At 54.2% G+C, this 20,861-nt stretch overlaps 6 protein-coding genes across 6 annotated transcripts; 2 read left to right on the forward strand and 4 right to left on the reverse strand.

Annotated features, from left to right (window-relative positions):
- Window positions 1-531: 531 nt before the first annotated feature.
- On the reverse strand, window positions 532-2,661 carry P168DRAFT_260013 (glycoside hydrolase family 71 protein). Its single transcript, XM_024834647.1, has 5 exons — window positions 2,546-2,661; window positions 1,968-2,499; window positions 1,692-1,917; window positions 1,174-1,631; window positions 532-1,121 (listed from the first exon to the last, which is right to left on the reverse strand). The coding sequence occupies exons 1-5, from the start codon at window positions 2,651-2,653 to the stop codon at window positions 571-573; spliced, it is 1,875 nt and encodes a 624-aa protein (XP_024689127.1). The 5' UTR covers window positions 2,654-2,661; the 3' UTR covers window positions 532-570.
- Window positions 2,662-4,000: 1,339 nt separating this feature from the next.
- P168DRAFT_260015 (ankyrin repeat protein) lies at window positions 4,001-9,833 on the forward strand. The gene is made up of 6 exons (XM_024834648.1): window positions 4,001-5,091; window positions 5,140-5,379; window positions 5,426-5,747; window positions 5,797-7,594; window positions 7,652-8,634; window positions 8,683-9,833. The coding sequence occupies exons 1-6, from the start codon at window positions 4,168-4,170 to the stop codon at window positions 9,792-9,794; spliced, it is 5,379 nt and encodes a 1,792-aa protein (XP_024689128.1). The 5' UTR covers window positions 4,001-4,167; the 3' UTR covers window positions 9,795-9,833.
- Window positions 9,834-10,233: 400 nt separating this feature from the next.
- P168DRAFT_260020 (phosphatidylserine decarboxylase family protein) lies at window positions 10,234-11,738 on the reverse strand. The gene is made up of 2 exons (XM_024834649.1): window positions 11,650-11,738; window positions 10,234-11,566 (listed from the first exon to the last, which is right to left on the reverse strand). Exons 1-2 carry the CDS (start codon window positions 11,685-11,687, stop codon window positions 10,255-10,257), a joined length of 1,350 nt encoding a protein of 449 aa, XP_024689129.1. The 5' UTR covers window positions 11,688-11,738; the 3' UTR covers window positions 10,234-10,254.
- A 223-nt stretch (window positions 11,739-11,961) lies between these two features.
- Window positions 11,962-12,758, reverse strand: P168DRAFT_293421 (uncharacterized protein). The gene is made up of 4 exons (XM_024837804.1): window positions 12,459-12,758; window positions 12,299-12,384; window positions 12,171-12,218; window positions 11,962-12,110 (listed from the first exon to the last, which is right to left on the reverse strand). Exons 1-4 carry the CDS (start codon window positions 12,654-12,656, stop codon window positions 12,014-12,016), a joined length of 429 nt encoding a protein of 142 aa, XP_024689130.1. The 5' UTR covers window positions 12,657-12,758; the 3' UTR covers window positions 11,962-12,013.
- A 498-nt stretch (window positions 12,759-13,256) lies between these two features.
- Window positions 13,257-15,001, reverse strand: P168DRAFT_260022 (putative sugar transporter). Its single transcript, XM_024834650.1, has one exon. The coding sequence runs from the start codon at window positions 14,818-14,820 to the stop codon at window positions 13,294-13,296; it is 1,527 nt and encodes a 508-aa protein (XP_024689131.1). The 5' UTR covers window positions 14,821-15,001; the 3' UTR covers window positions 13,257-13,293.
- Window positions 15,002-17,704: 2,703 nt separating this feature from the next.
- Window positions 17,705-20,496, forward strand: P168DRAFT_285217 (uncharacterized protein; the record flags this gene model as incomplete). Its single annotated transcript, XM_024836186.1, has 2 exons — window positions 17,705-19,804; window positions 19,843-20,496. 2 exons carry the CDS (start codon window positions 17,705-17,707, stop codon window positions 20,494-20,496), a joined length of 2,754 nt encoding a protein of 917 aa, XP_024689132.1.
- Between the last annotated feature and the right edge of the window lie 365 nt (window positions 20,497-20,861).

Consider the following 20,861-nt stretch of genomic DNA (forward strand, 5'->3'; position numbering starts at 1 on the left):
TTCCGGAAGAGGAGATGGCGGTGATATCATCATGGGTCGGATCCACTCGGGGCGGATGAAACTACCGAGTTTCGAGGGTTTGACTGATTGATAGAGTTGGATATGTAGGGTATTGTACGGTCAATACTAGGGTATCGTTATTCTGCGGGGTAATGGAGGTTATCACCGGGTTATATAGTGGATATTTCTAACACATGACTTGGGTGTCGGAAATTTGTGTATGTACCGTGTATTGGTGCCTAAGGTATAACGGTATTCCACTCACTATAAAGCATAAACTCTATAATTAGTCTCTATATAGTAGACATATAAGACCCACTTGTTGATTTGTTGATTTTCTTTTTCTCTGTTTTATACTTTGGTTGTCATCTTCTTCATCCCCCTTGCCGTGTTGAAATAAAGAGGTCAATTGGTAGACGCAATGTGAATTCGCTACCGACATACAAAGCCTTAACAACCCTCACAGCCTAGTGACCATATCCCAAAACAACACATATCACCATCACAAACAGGGAATCAATAGCAATCTCCCTGGTCTCCCGGCCCTAATGATTCTCTCTTTCGTATTGTCTAAGACCGAGTAGTACAAGCCGTCGGCGGACAATACCCATGATTGCACGCAAAACTACACAGTCCCAGATAACTATCATCCAACCCGGCCAGCGGCACCCCGTTTGCACCCGTCGTAGGCGGCGTGGGCACCGGCGCGCCGTATTTCGTGCATGTACACGGCCCCGGGGGACAGTAGCCGTAGTGGCAGCAGAAGTCGCACAGGCCGAGGTAGTTTCCTGGCCCGGTGCCTCCGATACAGGCGGTCCCGGGGGGGCTGCCGCCAGTGGTTGTTGTGGAGGTTTTGGAGGATGTGGTGGTTGTGGTGGTTTTGGTGGTGGTTGTAGGCTGAGAGGTGGTGGTTGGTGGTTGGGTTTTGGTGCTGGAAGACTTCGAGGTTGTCGTTGGTGGCGCGGTGCCGCCGGAGGTGGTACTTGCTGATGGTGGTGGGGTTGGCGTGGACTTGCCTAAGGATGGCGTCGCCTGGCAGGTGCTGACCTTGAGACCTGAGGTGAAGGCCGCGAGACCGTCCGGCTGCAGGACGTCGAGAGGCTGGGCAGGCAGAGTGCCGACTGCGTTATAAGTTAGACTGATACTCCTTTCTACTAGCGCAAGAGTACATACCGTAGGGGTTAAAGTTATACAGCCCACAGACACACCCATCGATAATTGGCAGCAGGCTCGTCCCTGACAGTACCGTCTGTCCCCCGCGGCTGAGGGCGAACCACTGCGATCCCACGCCCATGGGTGCCTGGAAAGCGCTAGCACCGGCGGGTGCTTCGAATGTCTGAACCTTGCCGCCGGAGTTTACGGTCACGGTCGCCGGCGATTTGAGCATCGCCACCACAAACACGGCATCTGCCATGCTCTCCCAACCGTTGGGTCGGCCCATGAAATAATTCCCGCTGCTGTTGTTGGCTCCCACCATGCACGTGTCGGTGGCATCGCAGTTGACCTCACGCGGGGCTGGTCGATACCAGTATACCAGTTCCTCGTCTTTGATGTAACTGTCGACGGAGGTAGCCCCCGCCTTGTATGCAGCGATGTATGGCTTGGAGATGTCCAGCCAGCCGTCGTGGGGCCTATTTTCGCATTAGCATGGTGCCTATAATGGCGTAGATATCACATCTGCTACTACATACATGTCGTTGACCCATTTGGAACATCCATCGTCTGTGTGTGGCGAACTCAGCGGTCCGATGTAGTGCGATTCACCGTAGTCGTTCCAGGTCACAATCTCAATGAAACGAGATCCCATGGTCAGTAGGTCGTTCCAGCGCTCGTACCACAGGAGATCTCCCGGGAAGACCCAGTTCTTGCTGTACGAAACCTCGGGGCCGAAATGCGTGAAGAACCAGGGAGAGGCAGCTGAACATGATCAGAGTGGAAAAAATAAGGAAAGAATGGAGGAAGCGTACGCGCAATATATGCCTTTCCATTCAGCGCCTTGATATACTCCTGATCCCCTTCCTGCACGCTGACATTCGCACCCGGCCTGGGCGCTTTGTTGTTGCCATCATTTGGCCAAGCCATCCAGTTTAGCAACCCATCTACTTGGTCCATATTCGTCCCATATGACGGATGGAAATTGGGCGCGAAGAACACTGGCCGACCGGCCGCAGAACGCATCGCTGCGACATCCAGACCGTCTCCGGCGAAGCTGGACACAAACACCTTGTCATCGACCATGAGTTGCGCTGGCTTGCTTGCATACTGCGCGATCTTTTGTCCGACTTGGGTACCTTGCCCTGTGTGATACCAATTGAAGTCGAAGGAGATAAACACCTTCATATCGTTTTTGGCCGCCGATTCGTATGCTAGCCCCAGCTGCTGGTCGGTGTAGGGATCGACCCCGATATTCAAGGCAAAGGCATCGATGCCCAGGGATTTGGCACGCTGCATGTCAGAATCGTAATCCGAGGCTTTGTTGCGGTTGCTGACGATGCCGATCTAAGCCGGTCAGTATGTGTAAAGTCAGGGGCACGAAGGGACATACCATGAAATGCGCAAAGACCAAACGATTTGAGGCGGCCATGGTGTCCAGCGCGGCATCGGAGCTGGGAAGAGCCTGGGCCAGCAGACCCAAGGTCGACAAGATAGTCATAAACAGATTGACAGTCTTCATGATGGATTGTGCCAGTAATGGAACGATCTTGACGATGAACTCCCACCCGCTCCTTGCAATGAACAAAGGGGTATTTAAGTAGTAGACCTCCCAGTGCTGACCGGCCCCCAACCCAGAAGTGGCGCTCGGCTAATGTAACTATATCAATCCATTGCAACCTTTCAAACTGCTAGCTCTAGGGTCATTGGGATAGAAAGTGACGCGGAGCGATTGGTTCCTGTCGCACTGAATCTTGTTCTGACACCACGGTAGTATAGCGGTTGCGTGGCGCGGCCAGGGTCGTCACTGTCATGAGAGCAAAAACGCGCCATATTGGCGTGGAATTGAGTCGGTTGGCAATGGCTCTTAGTAGCTGTCTATACCATTGAGGCAATATCGCGCAAACCTGTTCGGTGTTTTGTGAAACGATGGCCGAGGTTGTCTAGACGGGATGCCGCTGCCAGCCGACATCGGGGTGGCACTGCATGGCCGGTATTCTTCGGCGTCAGTCAGACGACGGCAGCACGGGGATTTCAAATGGCACTGGGCCCTGCAGCAGTTTTTCTGCGCTGGGGATTTATTGGTGTTGAATCGACTGTCAGATCATAGTCTGTTGACAAGTGTTGTATAATGTGGGGATGTGATCGAGGGCGCAGGCCTGTCATACTGTCATGGTCCCACAAGGACGTTCCATGGTGCCTCTTTGAAGATTCCATGAACTTTATACGTGGAGATGACACCAGTTCGGAGAATATCTGTATAACCCGTCGGGGAAATGCCGGGGCAGGAGATATATATTCCACCTATGGGGTGGTATTATTATACAGCTCATCACAACAGCGCCACCAGTGCAACCACGTTATCAACACAGGCCAGACAGTGCAACAAGTTGATCCCTGAACGGCATTATATCCGGACCAAAGACTGCCTGCGATGTGAGTTCTGTGGTCATGAACCCAATAGGAGACCACATCTAGAGTGATATCATCCTTGGCCGCTCAATGCTGGACAGGAAATGCACTGACTAGCGACGAGCACTAGCGTAGAACCCCTGACTCTCGCCATATCATCATAAAACCATCGTGCGTAGATACAAGCACGCGAATCGATGTAGCGATCGGAAGTGGAGAAGAGGAAGATGAAAAAGAGGTTCATTTCCACGATAGGCAACGATTGGCCTGAGGCGGCCTGGAGCTGCCTGGAGCTGCCTGGCCTGTCGCCTGGAGCTAAACCGGATTAGGAAACTCCGATACAAGGCTGCGTTGGAGCCTGAATGCTGCCCCAGGACTTAAAGAGACGGAGAGAACTGTTTCTGCAACTATTCCAAGCCTCAGAATCTCTTTATCTCTTTCACATCACCCCATTGATGTGTCTTTAGTTTTATTGAAATTTTCCCTGTTTTCTGTTTCCGCTTTTCCCTTGTTAAACCTCTCGGACTTTGATGCAACTGCCAATCAAGGTCCATTACTGGTAGAGGTTTACTGCGATCAGCTTCATACTAAGGCAATATCATCATGGCAGACAATCTCCCCAAACTCCCCACAAGCCATTCTCGTCTTCCATCGTGGATTCAGGCCTATCCGGATACTCCAATCTCCGACTTAATTCAGCCGTTTAATGAATATGAGGCCGAGATTCGAAAGCTCTTCGCTCAGGAGCCATCGAACCCCATCCTGCAGACCAATGACTTGAACGTGGTCCCTCTTTATGGACATGATGGCTCGACCGATGTTCGTATCCGAGCACGCAACCCGTCGGCGGAGACCCAGGAGACTCGGGACAAGTACATGATTCCTCTGAAGGCGGATCAGCGCAAGCCTCATGGCTCGCCCGCAGTGGTCCCCCAACTGGAGGAATTCCGGCACAATCTCAGCATCTTCTCCGAGGCCGCCTTGAGTGAGATGGACTGGAGTAACGTCGTGGTTGCGGGGAGTGCCGTGGTGACCTCGTTGTTGCCTGTCCCCGAGAAGTACCGCGGATCAAAGCGGTTACTGCGGGAATACTATCACGAGAAGTTTACTCCAGCATCGGATGTGGACCTGTTTCTCTACGGGTTGACGGAGGAGCAGGCCATTGACAAGATCAAGCAGATCGAAACCAAGATCAAGGATGCTATCATCTACGAAACCACATCGGTCCGCACCAAGAACGCCATTACGATTGTGTCGCAGTATCCCACCCGTCATGTCCAGATTGTTCTGCGCATTTACAAATCAGTGTCCGAGATCTTGACGGGATTCGATGTGGACTGCTCCTGTGTCGCGTTTGATGGCAAGCAGGTCTATCTCGCTCCGCGGGCCCTCGCGTCGTATATCACGCAGGCCAATCATATTGATCTGACGCGGCGGTCGCCATCTTATGAGAATCGTCTTTCGAAATACTCCCGTCGTGGCTTCGAGATCTTCTGGTCAGAACTCGAGCGGTCACGCGTCGACCCGGTAAGTCTTTTGTTAAATACCATCCCACCCATGATCTAACAGGGACAGACGATTTTCGAGCGAAGTTTTTCACGGACCCTCGGTCTTGCCCGTCTCCTGATCCTGGAGCACCTGCCGACTTCGTCCGACCGTGATTCGTATCTCGACCAGAGAAGGAAGGAGCGAGGCCGTCCTGCAAAGGAATCTCGGTACCGAAATAGCACCATGAGGGACAACATTAAAGATAACTTTGAAGATGAGGTTGCCGACTGGGCGGACGGGGATGAAGTGTCGAATTATAACACCTTCGTAAGTCTTTCGCCCCCTAAACCTGGGCTGAACCCTAACCGTCAAGACCATCCCATATGGCCCGAAATTCAATGCAGCCAAGGTCGAGCGACTGTTATTCCAGAAGGACCTGCTTCTCAACAGCGAATGGAATGAAAATAAAAACCGGGATGTCAACCTCCACCGGCATCCTGTATTTTTCGGGGATGTCGAGAATATCCTTCAAGACTGCTGTGGTAGCTGCCCTGTTCCGGTGACGGACGAAGAGAAGGAGGTGGCCGAACAAGAAGGGAAGACGCATGTATCTGGCGATGTCTCTTTCATCAAGGACAATCCGGGCCGCCAGGAGATTGGAAGCTTTAACCCGATCACCGATCTCGATTGGACAGGTAGGGGCGTGCCTCTCTTTGTCTGTGTGCGAATGACTGACCACGATAGAAATGGCCTACATTGGCAGCACCGAGAGTCTCTGCCATGCGATCGTGAACCTCGATCTTGAGGGGGTGAAGGAATGGCTGGCACAGGAGGGTGCCGACCCCGATACTCGCGATTATACCGGCCGCATGCCTTTGCATCTGGCCAGCTTGACATCCACCCCTGCCATCGTGCAAGCCTTGGTCGATCACGGGGCGCGGATCACACCGCGCCTTGTAGACGGACGCACCGCACTACATATAGCCGCCGAGCGAGGGAGTCTCGAAATTGTCCGCATTCTCATGACGAAGAGCAAAGAAAACGAAGCCGCCGCAGAGAAAGACTGCCTAGGACAGATTCAAGAAGTCAAACAGGAACATGACGAATCCGGTCAGGATGAATCCGATCCGGCTGGTGCCCAACAGCACAAGTCCGATCCGGCCGATCCCGAGCGAGCCGGGCCCGACGACGACGTGGTTGATACCAGCGATAATGATTCGGACACTATTGGATCCTTCGTGAAGGTGAACGAGGATGGCGAAATGGAAGTGTCTGAGAGCGATGACCAGGACGGACCCGACATCTACGATGTAAATGCGCTCGCCTGGGACACCAATTCCTCGCCACTCCACCTGGCCATTGTAAACGGGCATGTGGACATGGTCGAGGAGCTGGTCAGTTGTTTTGGCGCTGACGTCTTGCTGCCCATAAAATTGCTCGAGCATGGGTACTACGGGACCAGTCCACGAGGAGCCATCTTGTCTCTAGTGCTGGCCCTATCTCTGCCATCGGAAAAGGCAATGCCAATGGTAGAGAAGTTGCTGCAACTGGGAGCGACGCCAACCCAAGCGGATCTCGGGCACAGGACCCCTATACATTATGTCGCTGCTTCTAAGCATGCGGGACTGTTGGATGTCTTCACGCGGCTCAGCCCATCTGCCACCCTCAAAGCCATCAACTATGTTTCCTTTACCAGATGCAGATGGAGGGATGTCACCGCGTTTACACCGTTGATGGTAGCCATCAGTGCCCGAAATACCGATGTCGCGATCAGGACGCTCGAGAATGGCGCCGCCCTCTCAGTCGACTTCGCCAAAGAGGCCCAATATAACGTGAAGAAGTTGGGGATGAGTGAACCCGAAAAAACGTTCGCCTGCGAATGCTCTCAGCCTATCGTCCTTGCCGTTTTGAAAGATCTACCCAGGCTGGCCCTAGAGATGGTGACACGAGGCTGCGACCCGAATACGCTGACCCAAGAAGGCCATGAAACCAGGTATCAACCCGAGAAGACCATCCACGAAAAAGATCTCTATAAACCCCGGACTCTTTTAGAAGTCGTGCGAGAACAGATCCAGGAGGTCCGCTCCCGTGCAACCAAGCCAGGAAACAGCAAGCTCCCTCGTCCGCTTCCATCCGACGAGGTTTGTTTAGACGACTTTCTAATGGGCTCCTACAAGAGGTGGCACGCAGTGCACAAACTGAAAGATGCGCGATTGAATTACAATAGAACGCTCGGAGCATGTAAAGCGATGATGAAAGCGAATAACTGGGAGAGCTACGTGAGGCAACGTACCATTTTCAAACAGAAACTCGAGTTGTACGAAAAGCTCGAGAACGCGTTGCTGGACAGAGGCGCCAAGACCTTTCTTGAGCTCTTTCCTAACACCGAAACGGTTTACGAAACGCGTCGTTCGAAAAAGACCAAAAAGAAATCCCCTAAAAAGCCCTTCCAGGCAAACTTTCTCTTCATGGGGCAACAAAGCCAATTCAGCTTCAGGCCGCCACACATGGATAAGGAGGAGGTACGCGGATACTTCGAGTTGTAAGTCCACAATATGTGTTCCAACCGTTTTTGTAATAGGCTACTAACCCGTCAAAGATTCGAGGCGGCGTGGCGGGGTGACCTGAATACGGTCAAAAAGCTCACCCTGGCAAAATGGGGAGAAGGTGGCAAGAAAGACCCTCTTCTGATCTCAGGCTACGAATACCATATGAATATGACGCCATTTACCATTGCCATCGTACGAGGACATCGCGCACTAGCCCGGGCCATGCTCGAAATTGGCCAAATCCAATACAACCCGCGAAAAGAAGAAGCCACAAATGTGCGATACCGGATCAACGACGACCTTGAGATATGCAGTGAGGTGGTTGATGACCAATTCACCGTCGAGGAGATCGGCGAGGCGGTTACACAGATCGAGTGCGACAAGACCGCCATCTCGATGATGCAACATCGGTTCTATGGATTTTTGTTTACCCAGGAGCATTCGGATGTAGCTGCGAGAGGTCAAACCGTCGACGAGTTGAGACACTCGACCGGGCGCGGACACGAGGATGTATTTGAGTACGCCGTTGAAAGGGACGATGTGGAACTGCTCGTTTTCCTGCTGGAACTGGCTGAAGAGGCTCAACGCCGTGGCCCAGACAGCGAGGCCACTTACTTCAGCGTACCGGAATCACTCGTGGACCTCGCGATTCGGAAAGGCCGACTCGGATGTCTCGAGGAGCTGATCAAGCGGACGGGGGCGCAACTTCCGATTGACGCCCTGGTCCACCAAGCGGGGATCTGGATCAAAGAGAAGCCCAAGTATTACGAAGGACTCTCGGTCCGCGGGACGAAGCGAGCGGATTGGGCGGGTCGCGAAGGCGAGGAGAAGAACACGGATATGGGGGTCTCCCCGCTGTTGACCGCGGCGTGGAAAGGGAGCCTGAAGAGCACAGAGTGGTATCTCAGCACGGCGCCGGCCCGCTACTATCTGGAGTTCGTGCAGAGACACACAGACGACAAACGGATTGGCTTGTTGGCGCAGTCGGAGAAAGGCATTGAGCGTCCTCTGATGGGGTGGCTGAACGCGGGCAGTAGGTTTCTCGGTATCCCGTTTCTCTTACGTTAGCTGACAAAGGCAGAACATCTCGTTCTACACTGTGCAATTGGCAGCAAACCGACCGAGGAGTCCCGGCAGCTGATAGAATACCTACTAAGAGAAATGCCAGGGTGTCTGGAGACGAGATGCTGCCGGGGCTACACGCCGCTAGGCGTAGCATTCGCCTTGTCGCGGGTACAAGCGGCTGAGATGCTAGTCCAGGCCGGAGCAGACCAGACGGTTCGAGGCGTCACCGGAAACAATCTACTGCACCTGCTCCTCTGCGACTTTGACGGGCGAGAGCGCAAAGGGCCGCGGTACATGGACGAATTGCTGGGACTCCTGGACCGCAGGCTGATTCCATCCTTGCTGACGGAGAGATCGAAGGACGCGCCTGGCTCCCTGACGCCGCTCGCCCGGTGGATGCACACATCTTACCCGTTTTCTCGTTGGTCGGACCCGTACACCGACTACGTTTACGCGGAACTTAGCGGCGAGGTGGCCGTGTTCCGGAAGGTGCTGGAACTGTCGCAGTCAACGGGGCAACAGAGGCAGCTCGAGCTCATCGACGGCACGGGTAACACGCCGGTGCACCACGTGGCGAAGCTGCAACTGCGCCAGACCTTGGGGCTGATACTCGACATCCGGCCAGACCTGATCCACCGCGAAGACGCCAACGGCATGACGCCGCTGGAAGTCGTCAAGCAGCTATGGACCGGAGAAGTGACGGCGAACGAGCCGTGGACGGAATTCTCGAAGCGCGGCACAACGAGCACTAACATGGACGAGTGCGACCCCGAGTGCCGCAGCAACCGACAGATCACGTACGACGTGTGTCAGGCGCGGGCAGCGCAGAACCCGGGGAAGCGCAAGCTCGTGAGTCTGCACGATGCGAAAGAGGTGATAAAACGGCTGGCAGTGCGGCAAGATGAGGGGGAGCGGGGGTGGGAGCGGCCGAAGGAGGACTGGGAGGAGGATGAGGAGGAGGAGAAGACCTCTGATCCGCGCGATGCGATGCAACGGTTGCAATTTGATCAAGTCAACACGAATGAAATTTATCCCGACAACATATCTAATTCGGATGATTCTGATTCGGATGGGATTGAGTTGGGTGAGTATGAGAGTGAATCCGAATACACTGATGCATCTACATAGGATAGTCTTGAGACGTCAGCCATATAGCGACCAATGCGTGGTCTGGAGATATTCAGATGATAAATAAATTGCACTGGTATGTTGGATGGATCTATGGTAGTGTTGCTTGAAATGAGTTTGGTAGAAGTATATTCATTCAATTAGCATGTCTTGTCTTGACCATTCGACCAAACGCACCAATTGGCGAGTAGTAGGGTTCGATATCCAGCAATCGATTGTTCTATTTAACCTCTATATGTACATCACAGCCTACGAGACTGTTCTACATGATACATCTACCGTACGAAACGGCAGCATATCAATATCAAGCAACAAATCTACACCTGTATGTACTATCATGTACAGGTGTCTACCTTATACATGAAGAATTACATCAAATACAATCACATATTAACATCAAACAATGTACACCAAGTCCACAAATCACAATCAATAAACCAAAAAAAAAAAAATTAAATAATCACCCATTAACAGTCCCCAACTTACTCTTAACCGGCACATTATGCGTCACCTCGCCCGGCACAGGCAACCCCTCCAGCTTAATGCCCTCCCTAAACACCAAACAATGGGTGCTGCCGCCAAAATGAAACATGCCGAGCTCGTCCCCCTTGTGGACCTGCTGGCCCGCGCGCACCGTAATATCACACGTCGACACCTCGCACATCCCGACGGCGATGAACCCCACCATCCCGATGGCCGGGTTATGCGAGTCGATGAAGATGATTGCGCGGGTTGCGGTGGCGCTGTTGTATTCCTGCGCCGTGACCTGGCCCGCGAGGTCGATGCGGTGCGCCGCCGGCGCGACTTGCGAGTCGGGGTCGGCGATGCCCTCGAAGAGGGGCTCCGCGTAGTACGTGCCCGGGACGGTGTAGGCCTTGTGGATTGTGCCGGAGACGGGGGCGTGCCAGCGGTGGTAGCTGAGGGCGGAGAGGAAGGCCTGGTAGACGGTGGCGTGGGTGAAGTGGGAGTGGGCGAGGGGGTCGTGGGCGAGCATGTCTTGGAGGGAGTAGGGCTGGGATTTGATCCAGAAGCGGTCGCGGGACTTGACGCGGTGGGCGATCTTGTAGGGGGTTGATTCGCAGGCGTTGGCGATGACGGCTTCGTTGTGCGGGTCGGCGACGGGGCGGATGCCCGGGCGGTAGAGGCGGGTGAAGAAGTCGTCCCAGGAGGTGTAGCCGTGGTGCGGGGCGGCAGGGTCGCAGACGTAGAGGTCTTCGAAGGAGAGGGAGGAGGCGGTGGGCTCGTTGGCGACGGCGCAGAGGTCTGGTTTGGCGGTGGGGCCGAGCCAGCCGTGGGGGCCGGGGTTGATGCATTCTGCGGAGGCCGGGGAGGAGAGGAAGGCGCCCCATGCGTCGAGGATCTTCTTGAGGGCGGCGTTGATGTCCGGATCGAGGTAGGCGGCGTAGCCGGAGGGGGTGCCCATTGACCAGTCGAGGACGGCGTTGATGGGGAGGCCGACGAGGCCGACGCGGTGGGACATGTCGGACCAGGTGGGGGCGGTGGTGATGAGGTAGTTGAGGACGTGGAGGAGGTGGTGGTAGTCTCTGATCTGGGGCGTGCCGGTGGGGTCGGTGGAGTAGGTGCGGTTGCGGGGGAGTTCCTCGAACATGGAGGAGACGAGGATGAAGACGCGGGTGTTGGACTCGATGAGCTGTTTGAAGTCTTCGATGGCGGGGTGGAGGGGGTGGGCTTTGCGTTTGTCGACGTGGTCGATGACGCCGCCGAGCCATTCGTGGTGAGCGGCGTTGGTGGAGGGCATCCACCGGCCGATACTTTACTTGGTATTAGTATGAATTGTTCTGATGTTGGGGACATGAATATGAGATTTGAGACAGGAAGTCGGATAGGGACATACTGATGCAGACGAGGAGCGTGGGAGTGATGAGCAGGCATGTTGAATATGATACAGTAAGATATAAGATATACAATCAATGGAAGTAGAATGTACGGAATAGAAAGAGATGAAGCAGATTAGAGAAATAGAAGAGAACGAAGAGCAGATATAGAAAGATAAAAGATACAATCGAGGTTGTATAAACGACATCACGATGATGCCGTGACGTCATGACGTCATCCACTATCTAATCCATCTTATCATTTATCGATAACACTCTTATCCAAATCATGGAATTCATTGAATTAATAGAACGATCCTAACAACTTAAGAGCATCATAAAACAATAAGATCATAAAAGACAGTAAACCAAGTAAAAGGAGGATCAATGATCGCACTTCACCCCCAACACATCCACCCCATCCAACACGGGCTTCACATCGGATGAAACCAACACGGCCGGTCCATAACACAGTGGGTGCCTTGTAGTTACGTCAGTATCCACAATACATTGCTTGATAGAGTAAGGAACGGGGACATACGAGTATAAATAGCATGATCCGTGGGAGAGGTCAAAGCCTTGGATTTTCCTATCATCATCATCATCATCATCATTAGTCTCAAACCATTACTATCAGGGGGGAGGGAAGGGAAGGGAAGGGAAGAATACATAGGCGCAGGCTGCACGCATATAGTCGGCGGAACGAACCACTCTTGGGGAGTGGAATAATCGGGAGTGTGGATGTAAATCGTTATCTAGGGTCCTGTTAGCTATACACATATACCGGTATATATACAAGTGTTTATAAGTAGGAAAAGAAGATACATACAGCATCAACAGGAACAGAATCATTCCGACGGACCCTCACACTGCGGGTGGTAACATTGCCTGCAGTGTTGCCCCGTGCAATATGACGATGCGGGTCAAGCTGGGTAGTGTTGGAGCGAGCATCCAGAGAATGAGTGGTGTTGAAGGCGCTGACGAGGGAGAGGAGGGTAGTTGCTATGGTGAGAGTAGAGAGATGCATTTTGTTGTTTAATTCTTTCTTCTTCTTTCGTCTTTCTTGCACAGTAAGTTGGCTTTAGATGAACCAGCTGTGTCTAGATAGATTCTTTCAAATGAACTCAACACGTACTATCAAGGTGATGAAAAATATTCTCAAGAAGATAAGAGGAGGAGAGGATCAAAGAGTATTTATGCCTCCCCATCAATAGGCAATCCCATATTAGATCATAATTACAACCACCTACCTCCTACCTCCTACCTACACCACATATGCCTCATGTTGATGTCAAACATACGACATACGGTATCAACAAATCAAAACCATAGCAACTCATGTATGTCTTAGACATTGTAGGCGTCTGTAAGGGGTGATCATTTGATTGATGGTTTGGATGATATAAACCCTACAGGGATGGATCAGTCTGGTTATAGTATAGAGACCTACGGATGAGGACAGTGTTGATTGATTAGTTGGATGGGGTCTATACATTAGTCTATCCTGTAGGAGTACTGGCTAGACTTTATCCATGCAAGGTACTGCAGGTTGTCATTACAGTGTCTACTCCAGCAAGGTAATCAAACAATACACGATTAATAAAGATAAGAATACCATATTTTCATACCAAGAATGAAGGGATAAAAAGGTAATACAGAAGAAACTAGTTAGCCATCTTCCCCCGCGTCTCATACGGAATCAACATAACCAACCCCCCAGCAGCCAAAAACAACCCCCCACTCACCCAAACCGGCACACTGGTCCGCATATCCGACACGAGCGCAATAATCGGCGCCAGGATGCCCCCCACCCGATTCGCCGCGCTGACCAGCGCATTGCCCGTCCCACGGTGCTGCGTGTCGAATATCTCCGGCGTGTACGCGTACAGCACGGCGTACATGAGACTGCTCGCAAAGCTGAACGCGCAATTCCAGCCCAGGAGGGCGGCTGATGTGCGCGCTGTCGTTGATGCAAGGAGGAATGTCCCTGTCGCTAGCACTGCGACTGTCAGCGATCCCCGTCGGCCCATTCGTGGCTGTTCCACCAGGTACCCGCCCAGCAGGCTGCCCGGCACGCCTACGGCCGCGATGATCAGCGAGTTGCGGTAGGTCTGGTCGATGGAGCCATCGCCGAACTGCACGCCGCGCGTCTGCTGCAGGAAGGGCAGGAAAGCGTTGTACAGCGGGTATCCGAGGCCGATGAGCCCCCAGATGGCGATGAGGAGGGTGGTCGCGAGCGCGCGTCGCCGCCCTTGGAACAGCGCCCGTACGTGCGGGAGGGCCAGCGGCTCGAGGTGTCGGCCTAGTCGCTGCGACCATGGTGCTGGGCGATCTGGGTGGTCATCGGCGAGCACGTCGAGCGCGTCGGGTGTGAGATGGCACGGCTGGCCGTTACGACGGGCGACTTCGTGGACGACGGCGACGGCTTGCGCGTGGCGACCCCGGCCCATGAGGTACTTGGGGGACTCGAAGAGGGTGAAGAAGAGGAACCGCGCGACGAACATGACGACGGCTAGCCCGCCCATGGCGATCAGGAAGTATCGCCAGCCCATGTTGTCGGCGCGGGTGCACGTCTCGGCGGAGGCGCACGTTTGTCGGCCGATCAGCGGCCAGGCGACGAGGGTGGCTAGCAGCTGGGCGAGGGCCCAGTGGATGGACAGCACGGTGAGGAGGTATTGGTGTGAGCCGGGGAGGAACTCGAGGAAGATGGCCGAGTCGACGGGGAGGTTGCCGCCGACGCCGACGGACCAGAGGGCGGCGAAGGTGGCGATGGCGCGGAAGGACGGTGACCCTGCGGCGATCAGGCCGAACAGGCCCGTGATGCCGATGGTGAGGTTGAAGGCCCAGCGGCGACCGAAGATGTCGCATCCGAAGCCCCAGAACAGGGCCCCGATCAGCAGTCCGATATTCTGGGCTAGCGTCAGCAGCTCGGGCTCCGGGCCGGGGAACTCGTAGGACACAGGGACGAGGATCAGCGAGGTAACGATAGGCCAGAGGTTGTCGCTGGCCCAGCCGAATCCGATGACGGCGAACAGCTGCCACTGGTAGCGACCCATGCCGATGGCTTGGATGGCGCGGTTGAGGACCGCGGCGCGGGCCTCGTAGGGAGACTGCGCCGGGGGATCATCCGGGCGGCTAGTACCCCCGGAGGCCCCCTCCGGGTCGGATTTGGGGCTCTGGGGCGCGTCCATCGCGTCTTTGAGGGTCAGTGGGGTTTTATTTGCATCGACGAGATCATACCGTCGGCAGGGAGAAAGGGAGAACGGGCGGTGGGCGAGGCGAGCGGGCGCCGCTCGAGGTCGTCAAGATCATGACCGGAGGCTGCAGGATAACGCCATTCGGGGAGGGAATGAGACCATTGGCGGAAACCCCGCATGGTGGGCAGATCTGATTGGTGATGTGGAGTCAGCCCAAGGAAGGTGCAGAAAGATGAAGTTGAAGAGAGGCTGAGATGACAGGGAAGAAGTGAAGAGAAGAAGTGAAGAGAAGAAGTGAAGGGAAGAAGATGAAGTAAGGAGGTCAAGTGACGGTTGCCGGGGGAGCTGTCCTCTTTAGGAAGGTAGTAAACATCTCCCGGTATAGTGTAGAGGAACAGAGATAGACCATTTAGAATAAATCGAGATTATTATACAGTAAGAATGGCTTCAGATGATTCAATAAAGATACTGTCTGATATAGACATGCTGATAATTGAGACAAGTGGATGAACTCTATTTCAACCACAGATCGAGATCAAGACAAGATCCTGCGGGGTATCTCCACTCCAGATTCCCCACTCTCCATTACAATTTTATAATGAATTCAACCATTACTCTATACTCCTTACACTTGTAGATATATCCCTTCCATCCCATCGAGTCCTACGAATCGTCCGTATCGGTAACATCTTCACCGCTCGACAACCTACCTGCACACTTCCCACGCCATCGTGTAAGCCACCAGCGAAGACGACGTCATGCGGCTATCGACCTCGTACGCCACCACCTCAAACTGAACCGTCCGCGTGTGTAGTTGGGCTGGTTGATACCGTTGTCGGAGCGATAGACGGTGGGATGTATCTGGGGGGAGAGGATGGAGAGGGGAGGGAAGACGGTATTAGGATGGGAGGCGGGGTCGTTCCAGCTGGTGAGGCGACGGTGGGATTCGGAGGGACCGTTAGATTGATCTAGAGTCAGGGTGAGTCTATAAAGTTGATCGATATAGATTGGCGATCATGATGATAGTAATATTTGACCTTCTTAATGAAAGAGAAAGGATGGATCTGTCTCATTTGAATTAGTGGGGTGTGTAGGATAGAGGACACTCTTCTATCATGTAGGACTGATAACACAGTCAACTATTGATGAACTCATTGATTCTAAGGGTTTTAAAATGTTGTTAATGGTTGTAAGATGTTAGAAGACTCAGGATATAAAGTGTGAGGGGAACCTGACAGGTCAGCTGACATGTTGTCTCTCTCTTTATATATATCAAGTAGATAGCGCTCGACTAAATTCTTAGTCCTCCACACCTCTATCATCAGTAGACTACTACTTATAGTAGTCCCTGCATCTTCTAATATTCCCGACCCTTGAATCATACAAGACTACTCAGTAATATTCTACAGCTAGTATGGAGTGTACCCAGTATAGGCTAGTGAATCGCCTTGATGCGGTGGAATATTGATATATTATACTGTTTCTCTCCGGTACAAAAGAACGAACAGCTGGCTATTTATGAACTATAGTCTATACAGTGGACAGTCTACACTACCTCCAGTGTGGTGACGATGAATGGTTATATTGGATAGAGATGTGTCTATCATGGTGTTACAGATATATGTGGAAGCAAGTCAGCTGACGCAGAGTTTTCAGGCAGATAAATGGCAGCCTTCGCCGTAAAATCATTATCATCATTGTTGACATCAATATTCTCGATGTACTGGTGTTCTCATCATATAATAGAGAGAGAGATAGATAGTAATTCTCCAAGTGGAAGTATTCTTTATTCCATAATAGAGATAAGGCTACTGTTGAGTCGTGAAACTTGAAGGGAATGACAGGTGGGATTTCATCGTCTGGTTGGACTTTTACTTGATTATCAAATTCATTATTCTACTATGTAGTATTTATTTAATATTGTAATTCCAATATTTAATTATTATTTAATGATTAATTGCATCATGGATCGACATATTTGGATAATTCTTTATTATTATTCTTTTCTTTTCATTTTGATTTTGATTTGATTTGGATTATGGATGGGAGGTATGTAATGGTGTGTTTCCTTCTAAATAACAGCAGGGAATCTCCACGATACCCGGTATGGGACGGTACTACGATACAGAAATCCCACGTGACCGCCCGCGACCCAGAAAACCCCCCCAAACCCGCCGGGAAAAAATCATTTTCTGAAAAATAATTAACCACCACCATCATCTTCATCTCCATCGCCATCTCCATCGTCTCCATCATCATCGGGGTCATCTCTCATCTTGGCTATTGAGATCCGGTGGACTGGACGGGATTCAGAATATTGTCCAGAGTGATTGTGCCCCATCGACCGCCGGGGTTCAAGGGGTCTGGCCTCGCTCGTCTCCCTTTTTTCTCTCCTGATTTTTCCCTTTTTCTTTATTATTTATTTTTGATTTTTTATTATTTTATTTTTATTTTTAAATCATTAATTCGCTGCCTGAAAAAAAAGGGAACTGCGCTCCTGGTCTCTGTCCGCCGCCCGACCGCATCGCGCCTCAGGCTGCGCATCGACAAACACCGCAAATTCATCTCGACTCAACTTCCTCTCTTGGTCTTCAATTCAACCTCACTTCTTGATTGCCTTCTTCACTCTCCTCTTCTCACTCTCCCCACTCTTCTATCTTACTCACTGTTGCATCTTCCTGCTCTCTCCCCCCCCTCCCATCTATCCTCCATCCATTCATCCATCCACCACGCGTCACATGTCCGTCTGACGCCGATCCTGCGCGACCACGCATCACCCATCCCATCATCCAATTCCACCCTCTCCATCCACCCATTGTCTATACCATTGTCTATATCCTCCCTCGCGCCCGGATTCTGACGGCGCCCTTCGCCCATCATGATGGGCTACGGTGGTCATTCCTTCCACCCTCGCCCCCCGCAGACCGCCCAGCAGCACCCGCAGCAGCAGCAGCAACAACAACAACAACATCAACAACAACAACACCAGCAACACTCCCTGCAATCCCCGTCCATGAGTTCCGCGGGACATGCCCATCAGGGGTCCAATATCAGCGCCGGTAGTCTTCTGCGCGGTCCCTCCGCCGCCGACGTCGCCGCCGCTCACTCCCCCGATCTCCGCAAGATGACCCCCGCCTCGTCGGCGCCGCTGGTCGGTCTCCCCACGGGCGGCAATTTCGGCACCTTTTCCAACCACTTCCCCCCGCAGGGCTCCTCCGATCTCCTGTCGCGCAATCCCGACTCCGTCGGTCAGGTCAAGGATCCTTACCTGTCCTTGCAGAACCTGCAGCGCAATATGAACCCCATGGCCAACTTTCGCGCCCACCCCAACGCCATGAACCCACAGGCCACCACCCTGTCCCCTCACGCCCACGCCATGACCTTGGGGTCCCCGCAACAGTCGCTCGAGCGTCTGCAGCAACAGCAGCAGCAGCAACAGCAACATGCGCACCTGCAGCATCGCCAGGCCACCCATCCTGCTGGGACCTCTCCGGCCGCCGCCTCGCCCATGCTCACCACTACTCAACCCCAGCACCAGCAGGCCCACTTCGCCTCCACCCAGCCGCAGTCTTACGCGGCTCAGCAGGCGTATCAACCCCACACCGCCGCCCAGGCCTCCCCCTACCAATCTCAAGCTCAGGCCTCTCCCTATCAGGCCCAGGCGGCTGCCCAGGCCTCGCCTTACCAGCACCACGTACAGCAGACCTATCAGCAGCAGCAGCAGCAGCAGCAGCAACAACAACAACAGCAGCAGCAGCAGCAGCAGGCGCAGCAGGCACAGCAGGCGCAACAGGCGCAACAGGCTCAATACCAGCAACACCCCCGGTACCAGCAGCAGGCCCAGCGGTCGCCCTATCAGGCTCAGGCCCAGCAACCCGCCCAGTTCCAGCCGCCGCAGGCCTTCTCCCGCCAGTACCCGCACGCGCAGCCGGCGGCGTCGTACCCGCAGTCTCAGCCCTCCCCCTACCAGCAGGCCCAACAGTCGCCCCGGTCCCTCGTCCAGCCGCCCGTCTCCCAGGCGCCCCGGGCGACCTCGACCCCGCAGCCGGCCGCCCAGTCCCAGCCGGCCGCGGCGGTCCCGCCCGCACGGGCTCCGCCATCGACGGCCACCCCGGCGTCGGCCATGACCGGTACCATCGATCTGCTCGGTGAGCCCATCCAGCCCACCCAGCCCGATCCGGCCCCCAAGCCCCGGAAGAAGCCGCCGCCGCCCAAGCCCGCCGCCGCGTCGCCCGCCCAGCAGCCCCATCCCCTCCAGACCGCCACCACCCTCGGCGTCGCTGACCCGCCCCCGGGACCCGTGCCCGCCTTCTACACCGAGACCCCGGGCCAGAATCCGCCCGCGGCGGACAAGACGGCCACCCCCAAGAAACGGGGCCGCCCCCGCAAGTCGGAGGTCCTCGGCGAGGACGGCCAACCGTTGCCCAAGAAACGCAAGCCCCGCAAGCCCAAGGAGCCCAAGCCCCCCAAAGACGGTGCTGTCCCTGGCGCGCCCATCGGCCCCGGAGAACCCCACATGCCCGGGGTGCCCGGGGTGCCCACGGTCCCGGACGCGTCGGCGGGCGCCGTGGCCACCGCCGGCCCCTCCGCCCCAGCCGCGCCGCTGATGATCACCAACCCGGATGGCACCGTCGTGCCGGCGAAGCGCCGACGGGGTCGCCCCCGCAAGTCTGAGATCGACCCGAACGCGCCCCCGCGGCCCAAGCGTCCACGCAAGCCGTCCTCCAAGCCGGGGACCGGCCGGCCTAGGGGCGACCGCGCAAGGCGGACGTGGCCGCGCGCAAGGCCGCCGAGGAAGCCGAGGCCCAGGCCCAGGCCCAAGCCCAGGGTCAGGCTCCAGGTCAGGCTCCGGGTCAGGCTCCGGGTCAGGCGCCAGGCCAGGTTCCGGGCCTGGCTCAGGCTCAAGCGCCCGGGAGCCACGGGCCCACGCCCACCCCGGGAGCGACGCAGGGCTCCTCCCAGGCGACGCCTAATGGAGGTGCGGGGTCGCTGTCGGCGCAGCCGGCCCTGTCCCAGGTTCAGGCCCAGCCACAACCGCAACCGCAGCCGCAGCACCACCAGATGCCTCTCCAGGCTCATGTGCAGAAGACCCCGATGCAGCTACCCATGCAGCATCCCCAGCATCAGCAGCATCAACAACATCAGCAGCATCAACAGCAACAACATCAGCAACACCAGCAACATCAGCAGCATACCCAGCATACCCAGCATACCCAGCATACCCAGCATACCCAGCAGCAGCAGCAGCAGGCCCAACAACCGCAACAGCAGCAACAACAGCATCCGCATCAGCATCAAGCGCATCAGCAGAAACACCCGCATCAGCAACAACTCCAGCATCCGCATCAGCACAACCACGCAGCCGTCCAGGCGCAGGCTCAAGCTCAAGCCCATCTCCAGCGCCCACAGCCACACCTCCAGCATCTCCAACACCTCCAGCAACAGCACCCGCAGCACCTCCAAGCGCAGGGAGCGACGGCGCCCACGCATGCGCAGCACCACCCAATGCACATGCACATGCAGATGCCCTTCCAGGCGACTCACCACAACGCCGCGGCCGCGGCAGCATCGCACACACCGCACGACCCGATGATGCTGAACCGGGGCCAGAAGGGCGGAATGGACGATGATCCGCGAAAGAGGGGGTTCATCTTGCCTCAGATGCAGTAGTTCATTGTAGTTATCTATTATTTTTTATTTATCTTTTTTCTCTCGTTTGGGATGCGATGCGGGTGGTTTCATTATTTAACATTATCATTTATTCTTTGTTTGGTTTCGAGTTATTGCTTGATATGGTTTCGTTGTCTGTCTTGCCAATTCTCTGTCTATTATTGATCTATATCACTATTATTATTATTATTATTATTATTATCTTATTATATGATTATATGATTATTATCATTATTTGTGATTGGTTATTATATCTTTTATCATATATCATATATCATACGGCATACTATATTACACATTATTAGGGTTTATTATATTATCCCTACTTGATTATATTACAGTTCATCATAACCTGGTAAACGTAC

Source organism: Aspergillus campestris (genome assembly GCF_002847485.1).
Source record: "Aspergillus campestris IBT 28561 chromosome Unknown P168scaffold_14, whole genome shotgun sequence".
In the NCBI taxonomy this organism is placed as follows: domain Eukaryota; kingdom Fungi; phylum Ascomycota; class Eurotiomycetes; order Eurotiales; family Aspergillaceae; genus Aspergillus; species Aspergillus campestris.

Excerpts from the sequence above, each read along its gene's own strand:
- P168DRAFT_260013 (XM_024834647.1), bottom strand. The coding sequence starts at position 2,653 with ATGACTATCTTGTCGACCTTGGGTCTGCTGGCCCAGGCTCTTCCCAGC. Across the intron at positions 1,918-1,967 it reads TGGAAAGGCATATATTGCGC|CTGCCTCTCCCTGGTTCTTC; the intron begins GTACGCTTCCTC and ends GATCATGTTCAG. Across the intron at positions 1,632-1,691 it reads TCCAAATGGGTCAACGACAT|GCCCCACGACGGCTGGCTGG; the intron begins GTATGTAGTAGC and ends ATGCGAAAATAG.
- P168DRAFT_260022 (XM_024834650.1), bottom strand. The coding sequence starts at position 14,820 with ATGGACGCGCCCCAGAGCCCCAAATCCGACCCGGAGGGGGCCTCCGGG.
- P168DRAFT_293421 (XM_024837804.1), bottom strand. The coding sequence starts at position 12,656 with ATGCATCTCTCTACTCTCACCATAGCAACTACCCTCCTCTCCCTCGTC. Across the intron at positions 12,385-12,458 it reads ATTCTGTTCCTGTTGATGCT|ATAACGATTTACATCCACAC; the intron begins GTATGTATCTTC and ends ACAGGACCCTAG. Across the intron at positions 12,111-12,170 it reads GGATCATGCTATTTATACTC|GCACCCACTGTGTTATGGAC; the intron begins GTATGTCCCCGT and ends CGTAACTACAAG.
- P168DRAFT_260020 (XM_024834649.1), bottom strand. The coding sequence starts at position 11,687 with ATGCCTGCTCATCACTCCCACGCTCCTCGTCTGCATCA. Across the intron at positions 11,567-11,649 it reads CACGCTCCTCGTCTGCATCA|TATCGGCCGGTGGATGCCCT; the intron begins GTATGTCCCTAT and ends TACCAAGTAAAG.
- P168DRAFT_260015 (XM_024834648.1), top strand. The coding sequence starts at position 4,168 with ATGGCAGACAATCTCCCCAAACTCCCCACAAGCCATTCTCGTCTTCCA. Across the intron at positions 5,380-5,425 it reads TGTCGAATTATAACACCTTC|ACCATCCCATATGGCCCGAA; the intron begins GTAAGTCTTTCG and ends CTAACCGTCAAG. Across the intron at positions 7,595-7,651 it reads GTACGCGGATACTTCGAGTT|ATTCGAGGCGGCGTGGCGGG; the intron begins GTAAGTCCACAA and ends AACCCGTCAAAG.